This window comes from Pithys albifrons, chromosome 5, assembly GCF_047495875.1.
Source record: "Pithys albifrons albifrons isolate INPA30051 chromosome 5, PitAlb_v1, whole genome shotgun sequence".
Classification (NCBI taxonomy): domain Eukaryota; kingdom Metazoa; phylum Chordata; class Aves; order Passeriformes; family Thamnophilidae; genus Pithys; species Pithys albifrons.
Window position 1 is genome coordinate 34136726 of NC_092462.1, and position 27187 is coordinate 34163912.

The following is a 27187-nucleotide window of genomic DNA, read 5'->3' on the forward strand; positions in this document are numbered from 1 at the left end:
AATCAAACAAGTTTTTATTAATCAGTAATCTTCAACACCTTACTTCTTTGATGGGCAGTTCCCATGTTTGCTGCTTGGTCTGAATTCAGTGGGGACTGGGAAAAGCCATTGCTTTAAGCAGAGACTAAGAGTTTCTCTAAGAGATAGCCTCTCCTGGCTTTGTCTCTCTGAATTTCTGTTGATACACATAAACTCTAGTTTGTAAAACTAAAACAGATCATAGCTCACCCTCTTTGAAAGTTTTCAGGCCTTTCAAGTCAAAATATCTCCTGTTTACTTGTTAAATCTAGTATATGTTTTTGCAGGCATTGTTATTGAAAAGGTTGATTTCTGAAAATGACTCCAAGAAACACAAGCTAGATAAGTCTGAAGTGTAATTTTATCCCTTGATCACAGAAGAAAGGCAAGAAGTTTTAGAGAATAATCCGTACCTTGTGACGTAATCTTACTAGGGGCTGATAGGGCCTAAAGTCGTATCCTTCCTTGATCGGCCACCCGTCTGCTCCCAGCAAAATGCATCCAAGAAGTAAAACAGTGGACCACCACATAAACATCTTTACAGGTCTGTTTCTGTCAAAATAAAATGTAACAGTTCAGTGGTGCAATATTATTTTGGCATAAGCCATATAATAAAATTTTACAATAGTGATATTCCATTTGTGGACTTGAATAAATATAGCAGATACAGGACAATCCATCTGTCACAACAGCAAAGAGAAAAAATGGTAGTAATACTTGGGATGACAATATTAATTTGGTTGTGCTGAACTAAGCATTTTCTTATTGCTATTCAATACTCATATGAGAGAGTCACCGAGGAAACAATCAGAAAAAATCATAGAAAAAACCCTAAACATAATAGAAAGCCATGCTGAAAAATGCAAAACTTTTTCTCAGATGAGGGAAAAAATGATCATTGATCACACATTCGTCAACTTTTTCTATTAAATATAGTCTCTTGTGATACACTGTTCACAACCTAAAAGCCTATAACAATCATACTCACAGATTTATAGACACATATGGCATTAGAGTTTCTTTATATGGTTCCTAATGGACCTACAAATGTGCATTTCATAAGTGGTTTCAGAATCTATTAGAAACATGCAACATTTGTTATTGACATTCTGCATTTTTATTGAAACTATCATGTTAAACAGACAACACAGCCAACTGATCCTCATCACTTCAAGACACTCCCAAGTCAGTTTGCTTAGGCTACATTATTTAGTCCTGCAATATGGGACAGAGATGAACAACTTTCATGCAGGCTGACTTATGCATAGGTGTTTTGGGTTTCTTTCTTTTTCTACCTTGCTTTTAGTTCACTTACCATGCCAATGTAGAAATCTCTGATAAGAATAAAGATATACAGGAATAAGTACAAAACATCATAAGTGTGCCCTGGAAGCAAAGAGTGTGTACAGAATGTTAAAGTCTTGCCTGACATTTTCTTTTCTATGGGAAATCAGCTGAGCATAAAATGTGAACAAATTGGGGATCACTTATTATCCTGTATCATTTACAGTCATGCTCCTGGCAATACTGTTACACAAACTGGATTTGATTCCTATCATTCTTCACAGTCACCTGAAGGCAGACACTGCATAGAATTAGTTCCTGTGCAGATATTAAAGGTAGTAAATGGACTTTAGTCTTACCCCTATTGACTGTCTCAGTAACAGGATCCTACATAAGTCTGCTATCCTTCTTTGGAGACTACTCTACCAAATGGAAAAAACACATAAAGGTTGCTCTCTGTTTCATTCTCATTCCAGCTGAATTTTTACCAGTCTGTCTTACTTCCACACTTGTGATCAAACAAAAGTTTGACATTTGTACACTATACTACTTTGATATCACTTACCTTTTGTTCCACCAAACCCCATCTAATTCTGTGTCTCCTTATTAACCAAATTTAACATTTCCTCTCATTTATCATTGCTTATTCCACCAGTTCTCAGTTTAATTACCCTTTCTTGGTGCTGCAGCTTTTCTATTATACATACTAGAAGTATCTCTCCTAGAAGAGCTCACACAGAATAAATAAGCAGAGAATAATGTAAAACACAGAAAACAAGCTCTGTTACAGAGAGGTACTTTACATAAATAACTTGAGGCTTGTTCTTTAATACTTGTTCAGTAACTGGATATTATAGTGAAGATAGGAAATGACACAGCAAATATGTTTTCATGTGTTGCTGTCATACTTCCACCTAAACAGAGCTTCCAATCAGATGTTTCAGTGGACCTTTAGTATGGGTTTATTGCAACAATAAAATCACTGCTTTGAAACACCAAAAAGGATTATTTCAGAACTCTGAGTATTCGAGAACAATGTGGTATGGCATTTTCCTTCTCTATTTCTGTGTTAGTTCTCACTATGATTGCTATTAGACCAATAAATCCATAAAAGGAAAAAAAAATAAAAGAAGAAAAATCAGAATCTTGACATTTAATCTCAAAGAAAACATCCCCTTATTTGCGTTTGTTAAAAAAAACTTTGAAAATAGTTTATTTCTGACTTTCAAGGTCAGAATCAGATTGCTTTAGCACTTGTGCATGCTAAAACTAGCTATGTACAGTTGAACCTTTGTCCACTTTATGCACTTGTGGAATATCTCTACGCACAATGAAAATTTGGTTGGAGAACAGTAATTTCACAGAAAATGGTAAGGGCAACCACATTCCACCATCCTCCCATCTAAACTGTACATATTTTAGCCTCATGTGGTATAAAAGAATAAAGCCCTTATAGTTTTCAAAATTGTCTGACCTTGAAAGGCTTGTTTTTTGTACTGGTATAGAGGAAGAGAAAATTACTACATGCTCAGTTTCTGACTTCATTGCCTGTTACTTAGTTGAACATTTATGACTAAAATTTAAAAAGTCAGCTTTTTGGACAGATGCCACCTAAAATACCCAAAGTATACAGGGTGTTTAGAGTTATTATCTGACTTTTTAGAAACAAACAAAAAAAAATTTCACCTTTTTTCAAAGTACTATAAATTGAATTTATTGCATACCTTTTAAAACTGCTATCAAAACCACAGTTCTCCTTAAAACAGTTCTATTACTAAGTCTTTCTTTTAAAAAATATGATCTGTAATTAAAGACCTACATTTTTAAGGAGTTGAACTAAAGAGCAGGAATAAAAATTATTTTTCAAGGCTTCTCTACAACTCCAGATTTTGTTGCTGCACACAGGCAAATAGAAAGAAATAGGTTATATTCCTGTTACCTACAATTACTTCCTTCTTATTTCTCTTGGAGGTACAGCACAAGTGATAAGTAAAGGATTTTTGTACTTTTCTTTCAATGCTATAATATCAATGGATCAGAAATTGTGTTTTCAAAGGATGGTTATACCATGCTTTTTGGGGAAAAATGACATATTTCTGAACTCAAATTTGCATTAGTTATCTAGATCCTGTTTACTCATTAATCATAATCTGACAGAATTTGATGTTTCAGTGTTTACATAACACTCTTCTGTATTTTTAACTTACTTACATATTTATAAAGCAGTTGCCTTGATTTTTTTATTATATGACTATTTTTATCTTCACTATCTTTTAGCTTGTTTCGAGTCATGGTGGACATACTGAGTTTAAGCTGTCAAAATTTTCACATCATTAAACCTGAATATGTGAATGACTACAGTTACTTAGTATGCTTTTATTAAGTGCACAGGTTATATAAAGTAGTATATCTTTCACTAGAATTAGAGATAAGTGGGCTTAAGGAATTTCAGAGTCAAACAAATGATTAATGCAATTAAATGTTAGAATCAAAACTATGTTTCACAGGAAAAATGCTGAAAATAAAAGATTTTAGGCATCGTTAATACAGATTTAATAAATATTTTGAAACATAAGGCTCTTGAGTATGAGCAACTTAGGTTTTTGTATTTTTCTGCTATTACTGCTTGGAAAACTGGAAGAAAGAGTTCTACTTTAATTTTCCAGACAGTATATATATTATATAGAACTTTGGAAGGAACGTGGGCTATGTGTGTGCCTTAGTCAAAGATTAGTAAGGCATTAATCTCATTTTCTGTCTCCCAGGGGACTTGGCACAGACTGAAATTTAGGATCTGAATTAAGTAAAAGCACAACCACAGAAGAAGGCCACAAAGAGACTAGCTTTGAAAGAAACATTCCAAGAAATAAGTAAATGTTATTCAATTATGTTTGACAATCTCTTCTGAGTATGTGATGCTGCTGACACTTCACCCTGAAAGCAATGTAATGTGTTTGGTTTTGCTGTGAAAGTTGTGAAATCAGACTGTCAGGCAGATATATTTCAATCTTCACCATTTTTTCTACTGATGTGTTTCTTCATGCAACATACTTAGGAAAATATAAGCTCTACACATTGCAGTACATCTCCTAAATACCTGTAAGAATTTCAGGATAAGACAAGAAAACAACTTACATTTTGATTAATATAACTATTAATAGCCTGCTGTTTTCTACACAATTCTGAAATTATTTAAGTTATTTCTAAGGCCTTACAGAAGTAAGAAGCAATTCTATCCCATGTTTTTAACACTGTAGCGTTTAAAAGGTCAATATCCTGTATATTTATTTTACCTTTCACCAACTTCACCAGGCTCTGTTTTTAAACAGCTATAAGTCAAATTGTATCTTATTGTTTCCATAAATCTTGCTCCAATTCTTTCTTTGTACTAATCACTGATGTGATACTGGAAACTGAGGCAAATACTGTTTAATAACTACTTATTATTAAATTAGTGGCCAATGGTAGATGCTTAAAGGAAGTAAAGACACAGAGTTAAGGTAGTATATTCCCTCGAGTCCTTTTATTGCCTGGGCCAGAAACAGCAGCTCACCAGTTTGTCTAATATTCACTGATGGGGACTTCAGGTTCTTAAGTTTCCTTCCTTTTTTTAATGTATATTTTTATTTCCATAACTTTATGTGGGTGTGAAGAGTGTTGTTTTGTTATATTCATATAACCATGTTTAGAAATCTGATTAATTTAATTGATTTACTCCCTTTTTTTTAGAAATACCAATTGCTACCTCTGCATTTTCCTATTTCTTTCTCCACACGTTCCTCATTTATAATATAGCTTATAGGCTACAATGTAGAGAGAAATAAATAATATTCCAGTATGTCTTCTAATACACACATTATTTATCTGCCACTGACATTCTTAAACAACTAATATCAGTAACTCCATATCTTCCATTCTATGAATGCAAACAGCTAATTTACAGCTACTCATTACACATAAATAATTAGGGTGTGGGTGTTTGTTCCCCATCATTGCACGCAAACATTTATGGTGCTGGGTTTCTTTCCTTATGTGCATTAATTCTCATATTAACAATGAGTTTAATGTGCTATTTTAGCATTAACCTGATCTATGTTGTAGGAGCTTTTTGTGTTGCTCATTGTCAGCCTTTGATTTGCCTTAAAATCTGAGGAGGAATAAAGTGAAGGATGTGGTACAGATAATGGTTATTTCTTTACTTCGCACTGTACAGTAAGTTCTTCAGTATCAAATTTATATTTTCCTTTCTGATTCTCAGAAAGCTCTGTCATCTCACTTTTTAGCACATTTCCAGAGCATTCACGAATCTGATGCACTCTGCAGTTTTCTCTCTACTGACTGCTCTCTATTTCAATTACTGCTGAAACTTTGATAAGTTATTATCTATAAGGGGATTCTTTTATTCTGTGACAATTTTTTTCCTTAAAACTCTTTGGGTGAGGAGCATTGTTGGGAGAGCTATAACTTACAAAGTGACAGAAGAAACACCTTAGGGCATCTCACTTACCTCATTTAGGCAAGGAAACTGGGACCCTCAAATATTTTTCAGTGATTTTTTTTAAGCAAAGGAAACTACATGAAAGGTTCAAAGAATGTCCTCCATTATCCCTGATTATCAGCTAGACACCCCTGAGTTGGAGACAATTTTTTTTTAATTCTTGAGAAAATGCAATGCAAACCTGTATCTCCCTTTTCTCTCCTGCTAGTGCTTTTCACCCTTGCAAGTTCAGTATTTTGTGGAAAACAAAATAAATCCCAGTTTTGACACCTTACTTAGGAATATCTAATAATGATTAATAAATTTTACAATATCATAGGGAGTGGTTCCTCTCAAAGTTATTATGATTTCTAATCTTCTCAGCAGTTCATTGGTAATGTAAATTTTGCTCTCTGGCTGGCTCTTCCTTGTTGGACTAGGAGAAAGGTTGTTACTATGACAGTTTATCAAGTACATACTAAGTGTAGTCTTCACAAAAAAGATTGAAAAAGTATGTTATACAAAACCAGTTCCAAACATGATAATGTATATTTACACAGAGTATTAAAAAAAAATCTACGTAATGTAAGCTGTCTTTGCCAGAGTTAATATGAAGAGTGAAAATATGTACAAATTATGAGAATGCCCTATTTTTAAATGTATACATATTTAAATCTAATAAATTTCCCATTTTCAAAGATTTTTTTCAGAATTTCTCAGCTATTATACTCTGTTCTAGGTTAATAAATGGTGACTAGGCAGGATATTTGGCATTAAGAACAGATATAAATCTTAAGTACTAGTTTGATCACTACCTTCCTCCTACCTTTGAAAGAGAAGACACATCAGATATTAACCTGGCATTATTTAAAAGGTCACTTTAACATATCAAGGAGTACTACTGTATATTCTCAGGACATGTCAGTCTCTGTCTTTTCCATGCTACTAATCTGGAAAAAAAAAAAAAGAAATTAATTGTCTATTTTGTGCTGATCAGAAAAAGACCATAAGCTCTGTCACCATATTCAGTGTTATTAATAGGTTTATAATACAACTACAGCAATAAATACAAACCATGCTTCATTGCTTTTGACTTTGAGGATTTCATTGCATATAATGATGGATGCAAATAACTGTCCATGAAATGCACAGCCACCATTCCTTAAAAATCTTTTATCTGCTCTTAGGGTTTCATGGTGGAAAAGCATCTCCAAACAATTTTTTTTGTCTAAATAGGCACTATTATCTTGCAGTAACTTTGAATAAGGAGCGTAAGTTTTAGTTAAAAGCCTGTCTTTTCTCATTAGCCTGCCTCAACTGTACCCTAGTGCCCCACATCTTTCACACAGCCTGTGTCATCCAAAACCTTACAGCAGATAACATCACACCAAAAAAGGGCTTCTTACAAAGCAATCACAGTATCATATTCTCTTTGTGAATGTCAACCCATATCTAGCAAAGTTTGTCCTTGTCAAAATGCTATGTGGAAAGCAGATCACAGTGTCGTGACGGCAGCTCTCACCCCTAGGACTTGCTGACAGCTTTTGCACACTGCATACCTCATGCTGTCACCCTCGAGTTCTCCTCCAGAAGCGGCAGCCGCACTGAACCAGACCTATTAGGTCACCTTAACTCTGTATATGAGGCTTAACGTTTGCAACAGTGAAGTGCAGCACTGCCTCAGCAGCCAACAGTTCGTGCATCTGTGTACCAATCTGTTCTGTCTCTCAGCTGCTACTTTATGTGGCTACAGCCACTGACTGCGCAGGCACATGCTCTTCATCCTTCACCCACCAAAAGAGGCTGGCACAGTCATTTTGGAGCAGTCAGCGATGCTGCTGACAGCACATGTGCTGGAACACGCATGCAAAGAAATATTTTTTTAAAATCTCACAAAAAGCACTCTCCATGCCAGATGAAGCCTACCTTCTGTTGACTCCTGCCCATCCCTCCCTCACTCCTTTCCCGATTTAAAATGGAAAACCATCATACTGCACAAGCAGCAGATGGACTGCAGATCCACGCACTCTTAGTCCTGTATTACCGTACTTGGCCTCTGTGAAGATGTTACAAACATGCCAGGTGGCTCCAAGGCAGGTGCCTCAAGGCACCTTTGTGGTGAGCAGCAGCACAAGCACCATATTTCCCTGCCTTTCACACTTACTCTCTCTCTGCCCTCACACCACTTGCACTGCCAGGTGGGGAACAGCAGATGCCAAGGCAGCAAAGTGTCTGGGGCAGAGAGGGATGCAAACAGGATTCATTCACCCAGGGCTTTTCTAGAAGAGCATCTTTGGACTTGGCCTTAAATGCTTACAGTGGCTCCCATGAGCCTGTACACAGGAGGGCCTAAGTGTGCCAGTGGCATTTGTGAAAAGTCAAAACACCTAAAACACAAATGCAGCAAAGTGACTTATTAGGTCAAATCTTTGCTGCTAACTTCATGATCTAATTTGATCTTACCATTTTCAGCACACTTATTTATTTAAAGGATGGCACCCAGATGTCTTATAGTTAGTGACCCAGGTTTCAATGAATTACAATGAAAAGAGGAATGGCCAATTTAAAGCTTTCTTATCATGTTCTTCACATGGTTTCATAATTTCTTTAGTATTACAGAAAGAGCAAAATGAGAGTAGTACATTTCACATATCTCAGAGGAACCTTTTTTCAATGGATCTTAGTTGTGTGCATTGATCTAATTTTTTCCTAAGACTTCGGTATCAGGATGGTTTTAGCTTCACTGGTATATGCAAATGCCAGTTTGTGGAAGTTGTACTGTTAGCAAGGTGGTCTCATTCTTCCCTCATTAAGCAAACTTGTCACAGCTAGTTTCTCAATATCATAGAGAATTAATGTTTGCCATCATGGCCATATCTAAACTGATGGGAATTCAAATGCGTTATATTATAAAATCAAAAATAGAAAATCTGCCAGTTTAGAACTCAGTTGAATAGTTTGATACTGCTAATATTTTACAAAATTTGTAAATTAACACCTAATATGCTGTTGTGCATCTGTGTACTTTGCACATGCTAGAAAAGATAAATATTTTGGTTTTCAAGTTTTTAACTTTGTCTTCTTGAATAACATGCTGCTGACATTAATTAAATGTAAGAAGAAACAACAGCTGTTGACACTTCCATAGTAAATTGGTAAGTGTATTTTTGAGAAGTTATCCTAGAAAAGGCAAAATGACCATTTAAGATACATCTTTTCTAAACAGGCAAGCTGCTAAATTAAAGACCAAAAATCTCTATATTTGCTATAGTGTGCTAATCTACCACCTCTACTCCCTTTTGTTATTCAAGAAAATGTTGGCATTTGGTAAAACAGTAGTTGCCAACAAAACCATTGAAACCTTTGTGTTCCTGAACTCCCTAAATAAATGCTAAACCACGATATGTCTATCATTAATTCAAACAGCCATCATAATTTTGAGAATCTCTTTCTGCTAAGTACTCTGGTTAATGTTATGATTTTATCCTTCTACATCTATGAAACTCACTCCATTGAAGTGCTCTAGTCAAGAGACATGGATCTCATATTTTTCACCCAGTGAAACCAGCTGGTTCAAAGTCAGCCCATCTGGAGATTGTTGCTCAAGACCACCACAGAAATAGCAAAGACTGGGATAGATGGGTTTGGGTTTTTTACCTCTAACTGGATTGGAAGTAACAAAAGAATTATGAAGTATTAAAAAAGGAAACCAAGTGTTAAAACACGAAAATGTAAAGACAGAAAGTAGCTAGGGGCAGGGGAAATAGTGTTTCAGCAGCCTTCACAGGATGGGAAAAAACCTAGAGTGCATATCAGAGAGAGATGTGATATGGGAAAGTCTATGCAAGAAATCATGAGCTTCTCAGACACAAGACGTACACGCACTGTGGTGTGACAGAAAGGAGCATACACAACAGTGCAAACACTGATAGGAAATATGAAATTATCAAACTGCAGAGAATAAACATGCTTGTGGATTTTGGTATAATTGGATTGAATCACAGTTCAATCAGTAACCACAATGACTGATGAATGTTGCAGCTATTTAAATAAGCAAGGACCATTTGTAGCCAAGGGCAGTTTGTCCTTATCAGGATTGAACCAAAAATACATTTGCCCTCCAGTATTCTCCCCTAGGATCCACATTAATATAATTAAGTTAATTACAGATGAAATTCTGACCTAATTAGCAACAAAAAAACAACTCTAAAATCCACATGTAATATGTTGGGTCCAAAATTTTACCCTATTTAGAGGATTTAGTGGCAGGGAGTATTTACAAGGATTAAAACAAAACTTTAAAATAACTGTTAACTAAAGGAAAGAAATGCAAAGTTGCTTGTGATTATCTTAAAAAAATATCTATATCTATTCATATAGTTTCCCAGAAACATATAAATAGAGGGAAGTGTTCTGTACTTGAAAGGCCAAAATAGTTATAGGTATTTTCTTTTTTTCAATTTAACTGCCGTAGAGTTTTTCACCTCTCTTCTCTCCGGCTTTGTGGTGTCTTAACTCTCTTTCTTCTTTACAGCCACAAAGGTCAACTTTCTTTAAGAGCCTGATTTCAGAACAATCAGAAAGAAATACAGAAAACTGCACTTGTTCTGCCAGTCATAAAGCTGGCATGAGTTCCCCATGCAATGTGCTTGGACGTTACAGTCCAAGTGAATAAAAGGATCTCTCCTTATGTAAAATGAAATTAATGGGCTGAGTATAATAGGAAGGAAATACATACAGGTCTGAAATTTTATAGAACAAAAACCCTCACCCTATCATACTTGATGAAAAAAAAAAAAAAGAAAATATTTGACCATGACAGCATATTTTTTGTTATGCAGATAAGATTTTCTGCAAGCCACAAAAGAGAAAGCTATCAAAACAGAGAAAGAGGTTTTTGATTTATTTTGAAGGAGATTATATATACAAAAAGAAATTTTAAAAAAGGTTTTGATCTGGTTCAGCAACATGTAATGTAATCTGAAAACTATCTACAGTCTTGCAGTTCTTATGTGACTACTAAGCAGTGGCAAAAACTTTAATGGAAGCTGACCAGATCACTTTAATTAATCCCTTTCACATTAATCAGTTTCATATAATCATTTATGTATTCTGAAAATCTCACATTTTGGCTTCTAGTGAAATATCAGGATTACCCTGCCTACATAGAGGGAGAAAATCCACCTTTCTTTCTCATCTTAAGTGTCTTAAAGATGCATAAATGAGGCAATCTGCACATTCAATGAAGAGAGGGATAACAATTTCTATCCTCCAGAGTAAGACATTACACAGATCATCTCAAACCATAGCTCGATAGAAAAACCAAGTCAAACCTTCTCTCTCTGCCTCCTCCAAAAATAAGGCCTTGGATACTATCCTCTATGAATAGAAAGTTCCAGCAGGAAGAAAAGGAGAGTGTCAAAGGATAAAGGCAGTAAATGTAGGGGACCAAACTGATGCACCAGGTTCACTGTTCATCTTATTGTCATGTGCAGGAGGAGAGGGAAAAGGGGATGAATCTAAGGAAGTAGCAGGGGTATCCCATGTAGCAGTCCATAATGCTTACATTCCCTAATTTCTCACTTAATAAAAAATGCCAACACTCAGTGCTGACACTGCACCCAGTGGCTGCAATTTCCATGTTGAACACTTGGAAACACAAGAGCAGGGCCATTGCTGCTCTCTCCCAAAGCTCACTGCTTTGGGCAGTCTCCTATGCTTAAAGCCAGCTCCATCAACAACACAAGCTCCAATGTGAGAGGCACTGCTAAGTACTACTCCCTATTCATGATCCGTAATAGTACTGCAGCCTCCAAGCCCCACACAGTTCTGAGCGACCAAGATAAAACACTGTCTTAGTTTGAGGGGAAAAAAAGCCAAAATGTTTACCAAAAAGCAGAGGAGAGGATTCCTCCACAATAAGCACATCACTCCTTATTAAGTTTAAGAAAAAGGAACTTTAATTGGAAAACGGATATAAGAAGGATAACTGTTAACTACTATATATCTACATATATATGTGGATATAGATATAACTGTAAACAGACCAGAGCAAACTACTCCCCCAGCACCAAAAGTAAAAAAACAAAAGAGAACAACCCCCAAAATGGTAGATTCCTCCGGGAGCAGTTATATTTATGGACAGTGTCAGTGTCACACCTTGGCTGGCTGTGAGGTGAGTTCTGTCTTTTCCCAGCAAGCCAGAGATAAGGGATGAACTCACGCGGACTCTCTCTCTCTCTCTCCTTGTCCTCTGTTCCAATTGAAGAAGGAAAAGTTGGGAGTGGAGGAAATGGTGACAATTCCCAGGAATCTCCTTGCAGAACAAAATCAGTCCCCAGGAATAGGGGGAAAAAAAGGTCTGCAGTGTACTGAAACAGCTGTGTCTCTCCTCTCTTCTCTCTCTCTGAACTCAGAGTGCCCAGAGATGGAGGGGGAAAAGCAAAGAGCAGAGCCAGAAAAAGAGAGCTCACCAGCAAGCAGTGGCTCCTTTTCTGGAGCTGCCCAAAGAAAACCCCCAAAAAAGTCAAACCAGCACACACAGAACATAGAAATAAAAACTTCTCCCCAGCCCCAGGTGCTGGGGTTCTGTTTTCTCATCTCCACCCCCACTAAGCTTGAATCTGAAAGTCATCAGCTATCTTTTTTCCTCAGTCCTGGGACTCCAAGCCTAAACCTTTTGTGTTGGTATGATGAGAAAAATTCTCTCAGGGGGTTCCTCCCAACACCACCTTCCTGTGTGTGAACCTTTTACAGACACAATATATACTGAGGAGAAAAATAGTAAGTCCCATTAAAATTATCTAAAATTATCCCTTATTTCAAAAGTTACTTGATTTCTTTGGTCACCCATAACACACTAGTTCAAATTAGTTTTTTACATCATTTTCATGGAAGCTGGCTTGTTTCATGATAGCTTAAAATTATTTTCAGCCACGATACTCCACATGATAGGTGAAGCACAGTGGAGGAAAAGATTAATTTCCAACCAGATAAGCTCCCTAGTCCAGTTCACCGCTCATATTCACATCATTGGCCAAAGGTGGAAGAAAAGGAAAGGCTGGGAATGATAGCAGTGGCCTTAGCACAGTTCAATTAATACTATTAATCTATTTAGAAAAAAACCCCCTACAAATCATATTCTCTGAATATGGCTTTATTTGCTGAATTATGTCAAACTGAACACAATAAACTTTTAATCAACATACCTAAAATATAACTGAAAGGCTGCTTAAGCAAGCTTAGTACATTGGTATTGTCTTACATTGTGGTGACAATAAACATCCAGAATCCCACAGCAAAATAAAAGACTTTTTTGATATTGGGACTCTCAATTATCTATTATTTTATCTATTGTAAACATCCATTCTAGAGCAGCATTCTAGGATTCTTTTTAGGATGGGGGGTTTTGGTTGGTTGGTTGGTTGGTTGGTTGGTTGGTTGGTTTTTTTTGTTTGTTTCATTACAAAACAAAACAAAAAATTGACATTATGGACCATAACAACCCTTTGTGACCATGCAGTAATTTAAGAGTCTTCTCTAGTAGTACAGATTTTTACCATTAATTGATTTTCTCACGCTCTCTAATTTTATAATATTTCCTGCATAAGGGAGAAATAAAATGGACGCAAGGATAAAAAGAGGAAGCAAATTTCAAAACAATGCCATGATCTTATTTACAGAAGTGGTCTTCTAGTAATGAAGTGTGGAGCTGCACATGTGGTGCCTGATTTATCCTTATATTTTCACTAATGAGATCTGCTATGATAACATTAACGTAAATGTAACCATACCACTTTTCAGTCAGTCTGCAAGCACAGAAAAGCCAATTGTTTTGTTCTCTCTTTCCACTAGTAATTCCACATTTTTCTTTCCCATTAGAAACCGGTAGCAAGAAAAGTAGCTGCAATGTCACAAGTTTAGCAATTGCAGACTTCTCTCCTTTGTGTATTTAAGGGAAGTAGCTACTTCATAATTTAATTCTCTTTTGGTGGATCATGACTTATGTTCTTCTGATTTAGGATGATTTCATCAATGTTTTTCCTCCCAGTAGATGCTATGATATTCAGCAAACAAGAATAATTTCTCTAGAGAAATAGGGCAAAAGCTTCTGCCCCCTGCCTAAATATTTTGCTCTAAAATTTACTTCCTGCTGAAGAGAAAAAATGACACTGTCTCTGAATATGGAGGAAGAGAAAAAATATTTCTCAGTCCATAATGCACTTCCCTCTAAGACTGTTTAAGAGCACATTCTAAAGTTTTTATTAATTTATATGCTCAATTTCTAGATTTTTGTCTTCGCTTTCCACTCTGTGTTTAAGCCCAGATCTGCCAAATTAAGAGCCTTCAATTTTGAGTAGTTACGAGACTTTTCCTGGGCATAAATGTATATTAGTACAAGCCAAAAGGAGCAGAAGGATTCTTATTGTCCAGCTCCTAGAAAACATAGCCTTTTTATTTTCTGTACTCCATTTCTTGATAATCTTTAGAGACTAAGTAAACTCAGAAATGTCCTAAACTAGAAATTTATGAGCAACACTTCTTAAAAGTTTTTCATGTTCAAAAATTCATAGATCAAATTTCCATATAGGGTTAAAACCAGCTTTTTTACCCCTGGGTTTGTACAAAGTATAATTAAATTGTAAAAGATAGTTACTGTGGAAAAGCCTTGCTCTGGGTTGTTTCTTCTCCTGTTGTACTTATTAACAAACTTCAGATTCATATCTTTACTAGATGCATCATTTTTCTTCAGGAAACTTCAACTCTAAAGCTTCACTTTTATCGCTCATCTTTGTAAATTAGCTGAACCTTCGTTATAAACTGCATATTCCTTTAGATTTGCATTGTATGCTGACTGAAAGAAGTTTGACTCTTTTCAGTAGCACATTTCTATTTCTCTGTTCCTCAGTTGAAGTTAGTTATGGAGGTGTTTTAACTTGTGAATTCTTACAAGTTGATGTTTCATGCAAGGCTACATGATGAACAGTTACCTATTGTTATAGATAATTAAATATATAATCTTAAACACAAAAAAAGGCTGATTTTCTGAGGTCAAGAGGCTATTTGTGAAACAGATGACTATCAAAAATAGCAAGGAAAAAAAACAATTTGAAAGATAACACAAGAAAAACAAAGCACGTAATTACTGTCGGACATAAATACCAGAAACAGAAGAAGGTTAGAATGGATTACATCTGTCCCACACATAATTCTGATGTAGTTATTACAGGATTATAATAGAATTCATCCCTCAGACACTAGTCAAAACCAATGAATAATTTATTGGCTTACAAACCTACTCTTAAGGCAAAACAAAGAGTTTGCTGAGATGCTACTTGTCCTAAAATATTCACTGACTAGAGTGTAGCAATAAACTCTTTTCAGCAAGTGGTGTTCCTTCTTGAATTCCCATAATAGCTGTGGCTTGTAAATTGATTGACTTTAGCAACAGTCACCTCAGAATCCAGTTCTAGTGAGAAACAGCTAACCAATGCTTAAGAACCTCACAAATTACCAAATCCTTTCCCTCCTTAGAAACATCAGACTGGGTCTTATGGGGTTGTGGATGGACACAAAACAATATGCCACAGCATCGTTCTGCTGCACAAAAGGATAAGAAAATTGATGTTGAAAATAAAAATAATAATCTGAGACTTTGTTATGAGTTTGGCCAGATGGGCCTAAATTTAAGTTTTAAAAGTTCAGCTAGGCCTGAGAATTGTCAGCTGACTTGAGCTGGACTGAGCTAGCTAACACCTGACTTCTTCTAGCCAATAATATTGTATTCCATACCATATTGCATCATCTCAAAAGGGGTAAGAGCTGGTGTGTGGGTGTGGCTTAGTTCAGTTGCTTCACAGCTGTGGTGCCAGCAAGACACTCTGCTGTCCCAGGAGGGATGGGGAGGCCCAAGCCCAGAGCACCGGCTTAACATCATGTTATCTGAGGGAAGTAAAATGTTTGTTCTTAGCTTTTCTCTCTGCTTAAGTCTGTCTCTGAAGAACCAACTTCTCTAGAATGATTTGTAGTTAAAATGGTAGAATTTGTGTTTACTGGGAAGTGGGAAGTTATTTCTTGTTATACATAACTTGTGTAAGTGTGTGTTATATTGTAGTATCCTCTTAATTTTCTCTTTTCTGCATAAATACATGTAGTTAGTTTTAACATAGACCTGGCTTTGGAAGTTTTTTTTTCCTCTCTCCCTCTTCTTTTCCCCTTAGCTGATTGGGGGGAGGAGGAACCCTTTTCACTCTGTCTTGGACAGTTGGCATTTTGCCAGCTCAACCCAAGACAGACTTTAAAAATTCCAGATTTATGAGAATTTTAAAATAAGTCTTTACTTTGAATCGTTGAAAAACAAAAACAAAAACAAAAATTATTAATGGGTTTTACAAAACATTGCAACTCTTTCTGTAGCTCTTTTTGGCAGACCCCAAATTGAATAGAGTCATAGATCTTTAATTGTTGGAAAAGACCTCTAAGATCATTGCATCCAATTGGTAGCTCAGCATTGCCATGTTCAGCACTAAAAAGTGTCCCCAAGTGTCACATCCTTATGTTTCCTGAATACTTCCAGGGGTGGTGGGTGGCTCAATCACGCTGTTAGTGAAGACATTTTTCTTAATGGAAATATTTAATACTTAATACTTAAATAACGCATTTTAAAATTCAGAATTTTCACGCATGTATACAATCTACTGTTCACTTTCTTCATTAGGTAAAAAGAACAAAGGTGCAAGACTCTCTGCTTATTGTTTTAACCATTCAGAGCTTCATCAGCAGCTCTTTAGGCTTTCTTCCAACATTTAGGAGCTCTAGGAGCATACCAAGTTTATCAAAAATACAAGACTAACTCACTGAAATTGGACTTTTTGTATCTCAAAAGGAAAACAGAGAATAATAAAGCCAAAATTATTAGCCATAATATTTCACACTGCTCATAGCGGAGTCAGATGCAGGACATAAATTAATAAAAGCACTCTAAATCATTACAGTCAGCAAATTATATCACTAAATTTCATTTATATCTCTTTATTAATGTGAGAGCTGTTCTAGCTCAGAAATCATAACAATGGGGGGTGTTATTTTTTTATATTGATGTCTGAGACTTTGGAAATATAAATCAAATTTTCCAGTGTAGATTTATTAAGGTTTTATGTGTATATAATATATATTTTTACAAAGACAAGCATAGCAGCTCTTTTAAAAGTTTACTTATGCATGAAAGAGATTACTGAGAGCCTAGAGCAGTAGATGAAAATAAGTATTACACAGAAAATATATAAAGGATGTGAATATATTAAAATATTTGATATTTGGTCTTTTGGGGACACCAATTTTAAGATCTGATGCTTGAAGCACTCTACTAATGTTTCAAATGAAACCCCTAAGGTGCAACTAACCTCCCCCCACCCTGCTGACTGCAACACAAGCATACAAATGCAGAGTGTGCTGAAATATTTCTGTGACAATAATTCTCCAAGCATAAAATAAGAGAATCAGACTATTATTAGACAGTAGGCTAAAATGCAATTATAGCTAAGCAAGATAGTTTAAATTCACTTGAAAAACTGTCTTCAGTTCAAAAAATAATTAGGATAATACAAAAGTTAAATCCCACAAGTGATGTTAATTATGTTTTTTCTTTCAGTGTCCCAAGGAAAGAAATAAAGCAGTCTATGTACATCAATGTGTAGGAATTTTTTTCAAGAATATTAGTGTATATCAAAAGCAACCTTGAGCAAAAAATTGTAAAATCTAAAAAATAAATATAATTTTTGTGTTGAAATACTACCATAGCACTAATTACTTCTGGGTTTCTGAATTACACGAGAACATAAAGGTAGTATAAATGAAAGACAGAAAAACAAAATGTATGTTAGGGGACCAACAAATTTTTAAAAAAGGATATTTTTAACTCTCCACTATACTAGCTGAGATTTATTCACCTTAAAAGCATAGGAAATAAATGAGAAATATAATCAGTCTTCAAACTATCTTAATCTGGTGATATGTGTCTTGTAGTTTATTTTAAATAAGAATTACCTCTGTCAAAGTACTTGATGATATGGAAGAACAGCAATGGGATGAACTGTATTTCAACTTAAAAATCAGCCCTCAAGATTAAAAACATCGATTTCTCGCTGAAGCCGAGGTTATGGCTAACCTTGGCTGTTGCAAGGAGAGGGAGGACCCATGCAACTTAATTCCATTTTACAAGGACAAACCAAAAGCACTGGCGTGAAGAGTATCTCTTCTTTCTCTGTGGCCTTTCCACTGCAAAAATGGATGATGAGCTGAACTTATGCTTCTGTCTTGAAACAGAGTAGGGAGAAAAGAAGGGCTCACTGTCAAAATAAGATGCTGCTTTTTAATAAATAACTAAATTAAATTTAAATTTTATTAATTTAAATTATTTCTCTATACAAGAGATAAATTGATTTGGTGGGTGGACCACTCTGTGGATAAGGAACTGGCTGGATGGTCACACTCAGAGTTGTGGTCAATAGCTTGATATCCCAGTGGAGACCAGCGACAAGTGGCATTCCTCAGCGGTTTATATTGTGACTGGCACTACTTAAAATCCTGGTCAGTGACATGGACAGTGGAACTGAGTACAACATCAGCAAGTTTGGCAACAACTCTAAGGTGTGTGGTGCATTTGACACACTGGAGGGAAGGGATGCCATAAAGATAGACCTTGACAGGCTTGAGAGGTGGGCCTGTGCAAACTTCTTGAAATTCAACAAGGCCAAGTGCAAGATCCTGCACCTGGGTCAGGACAACACCAAGCACAAATATAGGCTGGGTGGAGAATACACCAACATAATGTGGTTGCCTTGTTGAAGCAAGTCCAGATGAAGGCTACCAAGGTGATAAGAGGGCTGGAGCACCTCTCCCGTGAAACAATTTCCCAGGCTCAGAGAGTGGGTGTTGTTCAATCTGGAGAAGAGAAGGTTCTGGGAGGACTACATTGTGGCCTTCCAGTACCTAAAAGTACAAGAAAGATGCAGAGGTACTTTTTACAAGGGCATACAGCTTTAAACTGAAAGAAAGCATGTTTATAGTATGTATTAGGAGGAAATTCTTTACTATGAGGATGGTGAAGCACTGGAGCAGGTTGCCCAGAGAAGTTGTGGGTGCTCCAGCCCTGGAGGTGTTCAAGGCCAGATTAGATGGACTTTGAGCAACTGGTCTAGTGGAAGGTGTCCCTGCCCATGGCACGGCATTAGAACTAGACGATCTTTAAGATCCCTTTCAACCCAAAGCATTCTTTCTTTCATAATATCAGAGTTTGCTCTCCTCTGAATACTGCAGGGATAACTGAGCAGATGTTTGGAAATAGTACTGACATTCACATCTCAGACGTGAGGACCTGGAAAATATTGAGAAAACCTGCCTTAACCAAAGGTACCTGGTCTCAGATTTCTTTCTACAGGTTCAACAATCTCAAATCTTTCATAAAAAGTGAATAGTAACTAAGATGTGGTACAAACTTTATGTCTTATAAAAGTTTCTGTAATTTTTTTTTCATGTCTTATAAAAGCTTATGCTGACTTAAGACTCAAAACAGGCCCTTAGAAGGAAAAAATTAGACCCTGATAGAAAAAAGGATGATGCAGAAGAGAGAAAAACATCTCCAAAAAGGGGCCAAAAAAAAATTTCTTCTCTTAAGGCATATCTTCAAAAAGCATTTTTCAAAACTAACATGGTGCATATTGTCTTTTACTTAAGTACAAGAGGTTATTTTCTACTGTATTAAAAAGTTGGACTGCTGCAGCTCTAAACGACAGGCATTTGTGAACTGGTCATTCATTCATGTGCATTTACCTTTCCATTACACTAGAGTTTGTTCTCAGATACCAGCCTTTTTCATTTATATACTAAACGTGTTTGAATATTCCATGTATCTTGTTGTCATTGGAAGTGCATACCTGTCACTAAATGCAGTCCTCAGTTATTTGTATAACTGCAATATTATTGCACTATATTCAGTCTGTAGCGGAATCAAAAGTTGTACTTACTGTTTTGACTGCCTTTGCATATGAATTAAGATTTTCATTGATCTACCAAAATGATGTGAAAGTGCTTTTTTTCTTCTTTCCTAGCAATTATGTTTGAAAAATTTAACAAAATCCACAAGTAACATACATTATCAATTATGCACTGTTTTACATAAAGTTTATGGAAGAAAACGTATTAAAAAAATAAATTTCAAAGGCTGAACTTTGAAGCATGCCATAATCTGCAAGCTCTTTGAAAACAAAGTTTATTTCCAACTACCCATCATGTAAGAATTTTCTACCTGTTTTTGTTTCATTGCTCATTCATTTGTTTAAATGTGATTAGAAGTATTATGATTTGCATATTTAGGAAGACAGAAGTCTGTTATAAAAATGAGAATACATACAGTTCAGAGTTACAACTCAGAAAGTCTCTAAAATATGTTGTTTCCTAATGGAAACAAAAGTATGTAATGTAATAATCTAGAAGTTCCTATTATTTAATAAAAAATATTTTTAGTAATGAGTATTTTCTGTGATTAAAGTTACGAGCTGTTTTCAGATTATTTCTTTTTGTAGATATTAAGATTTTTTTTTATGAAGGAACTAAAAATACTTTCTGAAAGTTTTTAATATGCTGATCTAAAAGTGATCGTGGCTTTTACCACAAGACCGCCTATTCAGTGGTAAAAATATTTCAGATTACAATAAGCCTCACTTGGAGTAAAATGAGAAAAAAGCTCTCTCTGTCAGGAAAAGAAAGAAGTATTTTAAATATCCTTCATTTTCCATCTAACATTTTCAAGAACTTTATTACACAAAAAAGTCTTTCTGAAGTCTGCTCTGAAAAGCACTGCTGGACACCATCCTCAGTTAATTCAAATGCAAATAAACTGTGAACTTCAACCTACTTCAAGCAGTCAGTGCAATCTTTGCCAACTCTTCCCTCATTTAACTCTTTAGAACATCTTATTTTCTTGATTTGCACAATTCAGCAATGTAGTCAAATAATTCACCACTAATTTCACATAGTGTATGATAAAAAGGTTGATTAATTGAATAGACTTATTATAACCACTTCTGGGGTAGTATGGGTAAATACCTGCATAAGCTCTGTTATCAAACAAAGCTAAAAATAGATTAAAATGCATATTTTCAAGTCATTGCCAAACCCACTTAGGAATCATGTCTGTCTAGACCACAGCAACCTCTCTTGGCCAGTATATTCAGCCAATACTAACAGAAGTAACAACAGCATAGAAGAAATGAGAGATAGTTGCAATTAGGGAGCATTTTGACAGTAGTTCTGCCACAGTAACTGTGCAAAAAATTCTTGATCTGCACTGGCCCATCCAAATTAAGACATATCTGTTAATAAATCCAGCTGCTGGAAAGGAACCCAAGATACCTTCCAGGAGATAAAATTTTGTAACCAGAGGTTACTTGGCTAACCCAATACCTGAAAAAAGAACTTGTAAAATAGCAGAGAAGAGAATGAGACTGTGGGTTTGCTTTCTCTTGACTATTTTTCCTGGGCATTGGCAATCCCTGATATTGAAGGAGTTAGAGGAAGTTTGACACAACAATATTTTCGAAGATAGTGGTCAGCCACAACTCTTGGTCAATTCACAGCCTTCTCAATGTCTCTTTACTACAGAGAAAAATTTCAACTTATTTCTCTTCCAATAACATAAATATGTTCTTTGTCTTTTCTGTCTACCAAGAGGCAAGGAAAGGCAAGCTGTATTAAGTATGTATAATATCTTATGCAAATAATTTTCCAGTCTTCATTTGCTGACAGCTATTTCCTATACTTTAGAAGAGGGGGAAAAAAATCTTGAAGTAAGGAATGGGATTAAACAGATTTAAAAACAAACTTGCTTTTCAATTTATTTTACTTTAAAATTACATATGTTAATAGGCCAAGCTCACTGAATAATTAATGATTATTGTCCCTCTTTTGCTTAGAAAGTCTGAAGAACAAAGTCAAGAGTGGCGTTTGATTCATTGCTTCTCCTTTAGGCAGTAATTCACTCCTGTGGCATTTAATGTCCGGATTTGTCCCATATTTGCCAGATTGGAGAAAATATTCAGAACTGACTTCCTAAATTTCATTTGACCAGTTATCTTTGAGATATCAAAGGCAAGTTCAGATCCCTTAAAAGGCAGAACTACTCCTATTGGAGCCCCACCTTTAGGTTCATAACTGACAGAATCAAGCAGAGCCTTGCTTTCATTGTTGCTTTACAGTCTGTAAAAGTCAGAGAAGAATAACACAAAATGTACATTTTCTAAAACGTTATGTACAGCTACAGTTTAGAACAGCATGCATATATCTAAGGAAAATAAAAGTCTGGTATTTATTAAAGACATAACTTATTTGACTTTAACTACTTTTCTTCTAGAATTGAATATATTTGCTGTTTTAAACAAATACTGAGGATTATGGGATAAACTCAGAATGACAAACTGATATACTTAGTCAGGTCTAGAACACACCTAGAACTGAGCAACCACACCATTTGGGCACTGATTACCATTTGCTGTCAAAGGCCATAACCCAGCAAATAACCAAGTGATCCACTGTCAAAAGTAAGCCTTGGCCTGATAGGTTGTGCATATTTTGATATTTTCAATAGGTACAGATACATTCCCTCACATGCACATCTTAGTGTGTTGGTTAGTGTAAGCAGGGTCTATAAAGCAGCTCTTTAAACCGGGATTTTCCCTGAATTCTGTTTTTATAACAGAACTCCTCCCCGATTTTGCATTATTTCTGCACTCAGCTGTTTGGTCAAGTCCTTAACATCCGGTTTTCTTCAGCTATTGCATGGTGGTGGAACTGCACGTTATACAAAATCATATCCTTAAAAGTTTACAAATATGCTTGAAGAAGGTTTATTACTGAAAACAGATTTTTCCTATTTAGTACCAGTGAGCAAGATGGCTATGGATCACTCTTGTATATGTATATTTAAAACATAATTTTGTTGGAAAACAGCAGTGCCATTTTGCTTCCTTCTGAATCTACTTATCATTTCAAATCTCAATTTTTAAACATGATGTATAAAAATAGCAACCTAATATGAATGAAGGAAAACATTACATAAAAAATAAAATCAGATATAAGACATAAATTTAAAAGCACAGGATTAATGTCTTAACATCAAAGTTTATCATCTGGTTGATGCTGGTAAAATGACTGATCTCAGCAAGGTCAATGGCTTTTAATTATGTAATAATGGAGACAGGTTTTTTTCCATTTAATAGGACTATGTATTCGAATAAAGACTACTCAAGTGAATAAAGATCTGCAGGTTCAGGCCCTGTATAAAGATCAAAAGTTCAACCATACAATAATGGGTTGCTCTGTTCTGTTGGGGTTTTTCCCTCCGTTACTGTACAGTGTACACTACGTGGCTCAAAATAACTTTTTCAAAACTATCTGTGCTGCCTACTTTAGAAAGTAAGCATCCTGAATCTCCACACCTTAAAAAGCATAATTTAAAATTATATCAAAATACTTCAAAGTAAATCAATATTCATGTAAATGAGATATGATTAGAGCTGTCCTAACTTATAGGTAGACTATTAACAGAGGTTTGCAAACAGTGCAAGTGCTGTATAATACACTTTCTTTCCCTAATCTTGAGAGAGGAAGGAAATAGCAGGTTTATGACTGGGGAGAGGGGGAGGGGTTGAGGGACAGAACAATAAAACATATATCCTTATTCTACCCAAATGTAATGAAAGCCCTGGCAACCTAAACAACTTTCTCCTTATTTAGCTTGCTTTCAATTTTACTCATCAGTAGCTCTGTACTGCTGCCTGATGGTTATCTTTATACTCTAGCTGATAAAAACATTCAGTAAAATGATGCATCTGAACATTAAATAAATGATGCAGAAGCTAAAAAATTACTATGAAACAACCTGCTTTCATCAGCTTCATCTCATCAGCAAAAGTTACATTATGCTGAGAGTTACTACAATTGCTAGCACTTGTGCAGGAAAACTGTGTGGAGAAATACTTGTGGTTTAGGTCCCAGATCCTAAGAAAATTTATCACAGACAAAAAAGTATGAAGTGCTACATAATCCTAAAAAATACAAGGTAGGGGCCTCATTTGCCTGCTCATTCTGTTCAGTCATCACAGCAGCACTAGCTACCAGCAACAGCCTACTCCTTCTGGAAACAGCCTTAATCTCAGACAGAAATCCCTGCATGGCGCTCAGCTCCGGGTGTGCAGAAATCCCTGTGTGGCATTAAGCTCTGCATGTGCACAACTCTGACAACTCACAGAAAAAGCAGCAGCAAACTCCTCAGCAAGGTACAGCTCCCTACCAAGCTTGTGAGAGGTTAAACAATGCTGAAAGACCAAAACATTGTGTCTGCCTATGTTTCTCAGTTTAAATCAATTACCGACAACAGCAGTTCTATAAATGCAACATAATACAGTATTATTAAACACAGGATTCACATTTACACCTAGGTGCATCCTGGAAGCAGGCCTCATGTTCAACCAGCATCAAAGGAAAAAACCCCACAACTTTCATAGACACACACACAGCACACTGACCTTGTAAGCAGAGGTGGTGATGATCCCTTTCATAAAGGTGCTGTTTCGCAAGTTCACAGTGTTACAGGGCTGAATCGTTTGTCAAGTAACAAGGTATCACTGTCCTTCTGTTATACACGCATACAGGCACGCACAAGAACCCAGAGCAACATGGGGCTATGCTTTTAAATCCTCTTTAATTCCTACTTTACTTGCTACTTCCCAGAATGACCTCGCATATCCCCTCTTCCTCCAGACAGAATCAACCAGAGCTTTTCTAGTACCCCTAAACCGGTGTTCACACAAAGAAGGTTCTGTAATGCCTTTTGAAATAATTTTATAAAATTCAAAATTTCTAATATAAAATATTTTAAAATACTTACACATTATCCGGGCAGCCAGTTTTCAATAAAAATAAGCCTCTTAACTTCTCATTCAGATTCATCTTTTGTTTCCAGAGCCCTGTTCACTGAAAACTGCACCACTTTTCCAAGCCTTGCCCCTACACCAACCTATGGGCTACCAAGCTTCCAAGTTTGCTCTGGCTTTAATTGCCAGCGTCTCTATCCCATCCAGCACCCCACCACCATTCATCCGAAATAGATATGGATATACATATATATTGGTATTGCTGCTTACCTCGTCCCAGAGTGACTAAAATCCGCAAAAGGAAGACCAGAAAAAAAAACAGCTCTCCGGGTCCCCGCGAAAATCGCAAAGAGAGGAACACTTTTTTCTTTAACAAAGCCAAAAGCGGGCCCGCCGCGATTCAGGAACGGAGCCACCGGTCCGGAGAAAACTCGCAGCAGTTCCCAGCACGGCGCTTCCCAGCGGGAGCAGGCGCGGAGAGCAGCTCCAGCCCGAGGCGCCGCGGGAGGCGGCGCGGGGCGCCCGCCCTTCAGCACCGCCGCGCCCGGACAGCACCGACCGCGCTGCCGCCGCCGCCGAGCCCGAGAGCCGCCCCGCTGCACGGCCCCGCCGCCGCTCCGCTCCGCCTCGCACCGCCCCCGCACCGCCCACAGGGCTGCCGGCGTCTCCCTACGTGCCACAAAACTTGCTCGCGACTACCGCCTCCCCTGTTCTCTTTTTTAATTCTATTTTTCTGTGGGACAGGGAAATACAGCGCCTCGTGTTTCCCCACCCCTTCTCGCCGGAGGGCTGCTCCCTGCCCACGCGGAGGGCTATTGCCACGGCAGAGTTCACCGTCTCCCTCTTTCGGCTCCCTCTCCTTAGGGACATCGCCCCTCTCCCTTTGCCCGGGTGCCCCTCCTCCCCCGGTGCCCACTGAGCCGTGTCCCCGGAGGCACTCAACGTCCCGGGCGGGCAGCAGCGCGGGCGCCGGCAGGGAGAAGAGCAACTGCTGAGAAACTGCGAGTAATTCCTCGCTGAAGCACGGAGAGTTGTTGTGCTTGCATGCTTCAAGTAGGGTGGTTGTTATGCAATATTTATAAGCTTTAATATATCAACGGGCTATCTGAAAGCTCAAGTATGCTGGAGGCTTTGCACAGCCTGTACGGGCAATCCCTGACATCCATAGCAAATTTCACTGCTTCAGTGTCAAGGTAGAGTTCACTGGTAACCCAAGCCAGAAACAGTAACATATTACTGGGAATCACATTCAGTTATGGAAAACATAGAGGGAAAAGAATCACCTTGAGATAAGACCATTAATTGCATACTCTGATTATAAGCAGGAAAGGAGATTCTGTTAGATGAACAGAAACAAGAAAACAAAAAATCCAAGTGGAAGCTAATGGTTTGAAAAATTAGAAACACGCTTATGTGAAGTCAAGCAAAGAAACAGGAGTTTGAAGTCTTACTTGAATCTGATTTATCATGAGGCAACAGGTTATCTGATTTATTACTTTGAAATTAATTTACTATCCATTCCACCACTATTAAAGAGTGGCTACTTCATCTTCAATATGAAATCATTATGAAAATTAAGTATCTACTCATTATAGGTTACCTGTTTCGTGCCTTTTGGGAAAATACGTTACAGATTAAAGTATTAAACTGTCTGTAAATCACCCATGACTATGGTAAAGCCAGACAGAGGTCAGCTGCTCTGACGTACATCAGCTTTCTAGGTTAATTACACTTGTGTCGACATGTGGAATAAACCTGTAGTGAGAAACAAAACTAGGTAAATGCCATACCTAAAAAACTGAACTAGTTAACACAGGAAATAAGATAAGTTGAATTGCATTAGCTTATTACTTTTTTGTGAGGGAATTCTTACTTGACTGCTAATTAGGTCATGGCACTGCAAGAAGAAAGACGATTAACTTTGACACACAGACTGTAGAATATAAAGCCAAATAAACCAGACTTTCATTGACCCAACCCCTTATAATTGCTGGTTATCATGAAGGCAGCTTGGCTGAAATCTGGGTAACATTTCTGACTGCCTATTACTCTACTTCCCCCCTCTTTTTTCTCTTAAGCCTTCTCAGATTCTTTGCAAAGTACAGACCAAATAAAAGCGCACAACCCAATGACAATTTTTGCAGTACAAAACATACTAAGTCTCCTATCACAGCTACACCAGAAACTCTCCTGGGACAGAGGTAAACCCAAAACCAATTTGTTCAAAAGTAAGACGAAATCGAAGCACTGTGAGGGTGAACAGGGATCTTGCTCATCCATTCTCCTTTGCCATTATGAAAGTACATGAAACAAAAAATCAAAATTACATAAATATTTTATATAACTCAATTAACAAAGTAGTCATAAAATCTGTAAAATATTGCAAGGTATGACATACCATAACTTACTGCTTGTCTTTGCAAATTAGTAGACAAAGAGGCTCAACAAATTTCTGAAAATCTCTAACTTGGGAGGCCTT

General features: G+C 36.8%; 1 protein-coding gene across 4 annotated transcripts in view; it reads right to left on the bottom strand.

The window, feature by feature from the left end:
- Positions 1 to 27187, bottom strand: part of FSTL5 (follistatin like 5) — a 364104-nt gene that overhangs the window by 261493 nt on the left and 75424 nt on the right. For 3 of the 4 annotated variants that reach the window (XM_071556179.1, XM_071556181.1, XM_071556177.1), the window contains one exon: positions 432 to 570. In XM_071556179.1, coding sequence (XP_071412280.1) covers positions 432 to 554 — 123 coding nt within the window. In that variant the 5' untranslated portion in view covers positions 555 to 570. Of the gene's footprint in view, positions 1 to 431; positions 571 to 24978; positions 25319 to 27187 lie in introns of those variants that run through there. The other variant, XM_071556178.1, reaches the window with a different exon arrangement.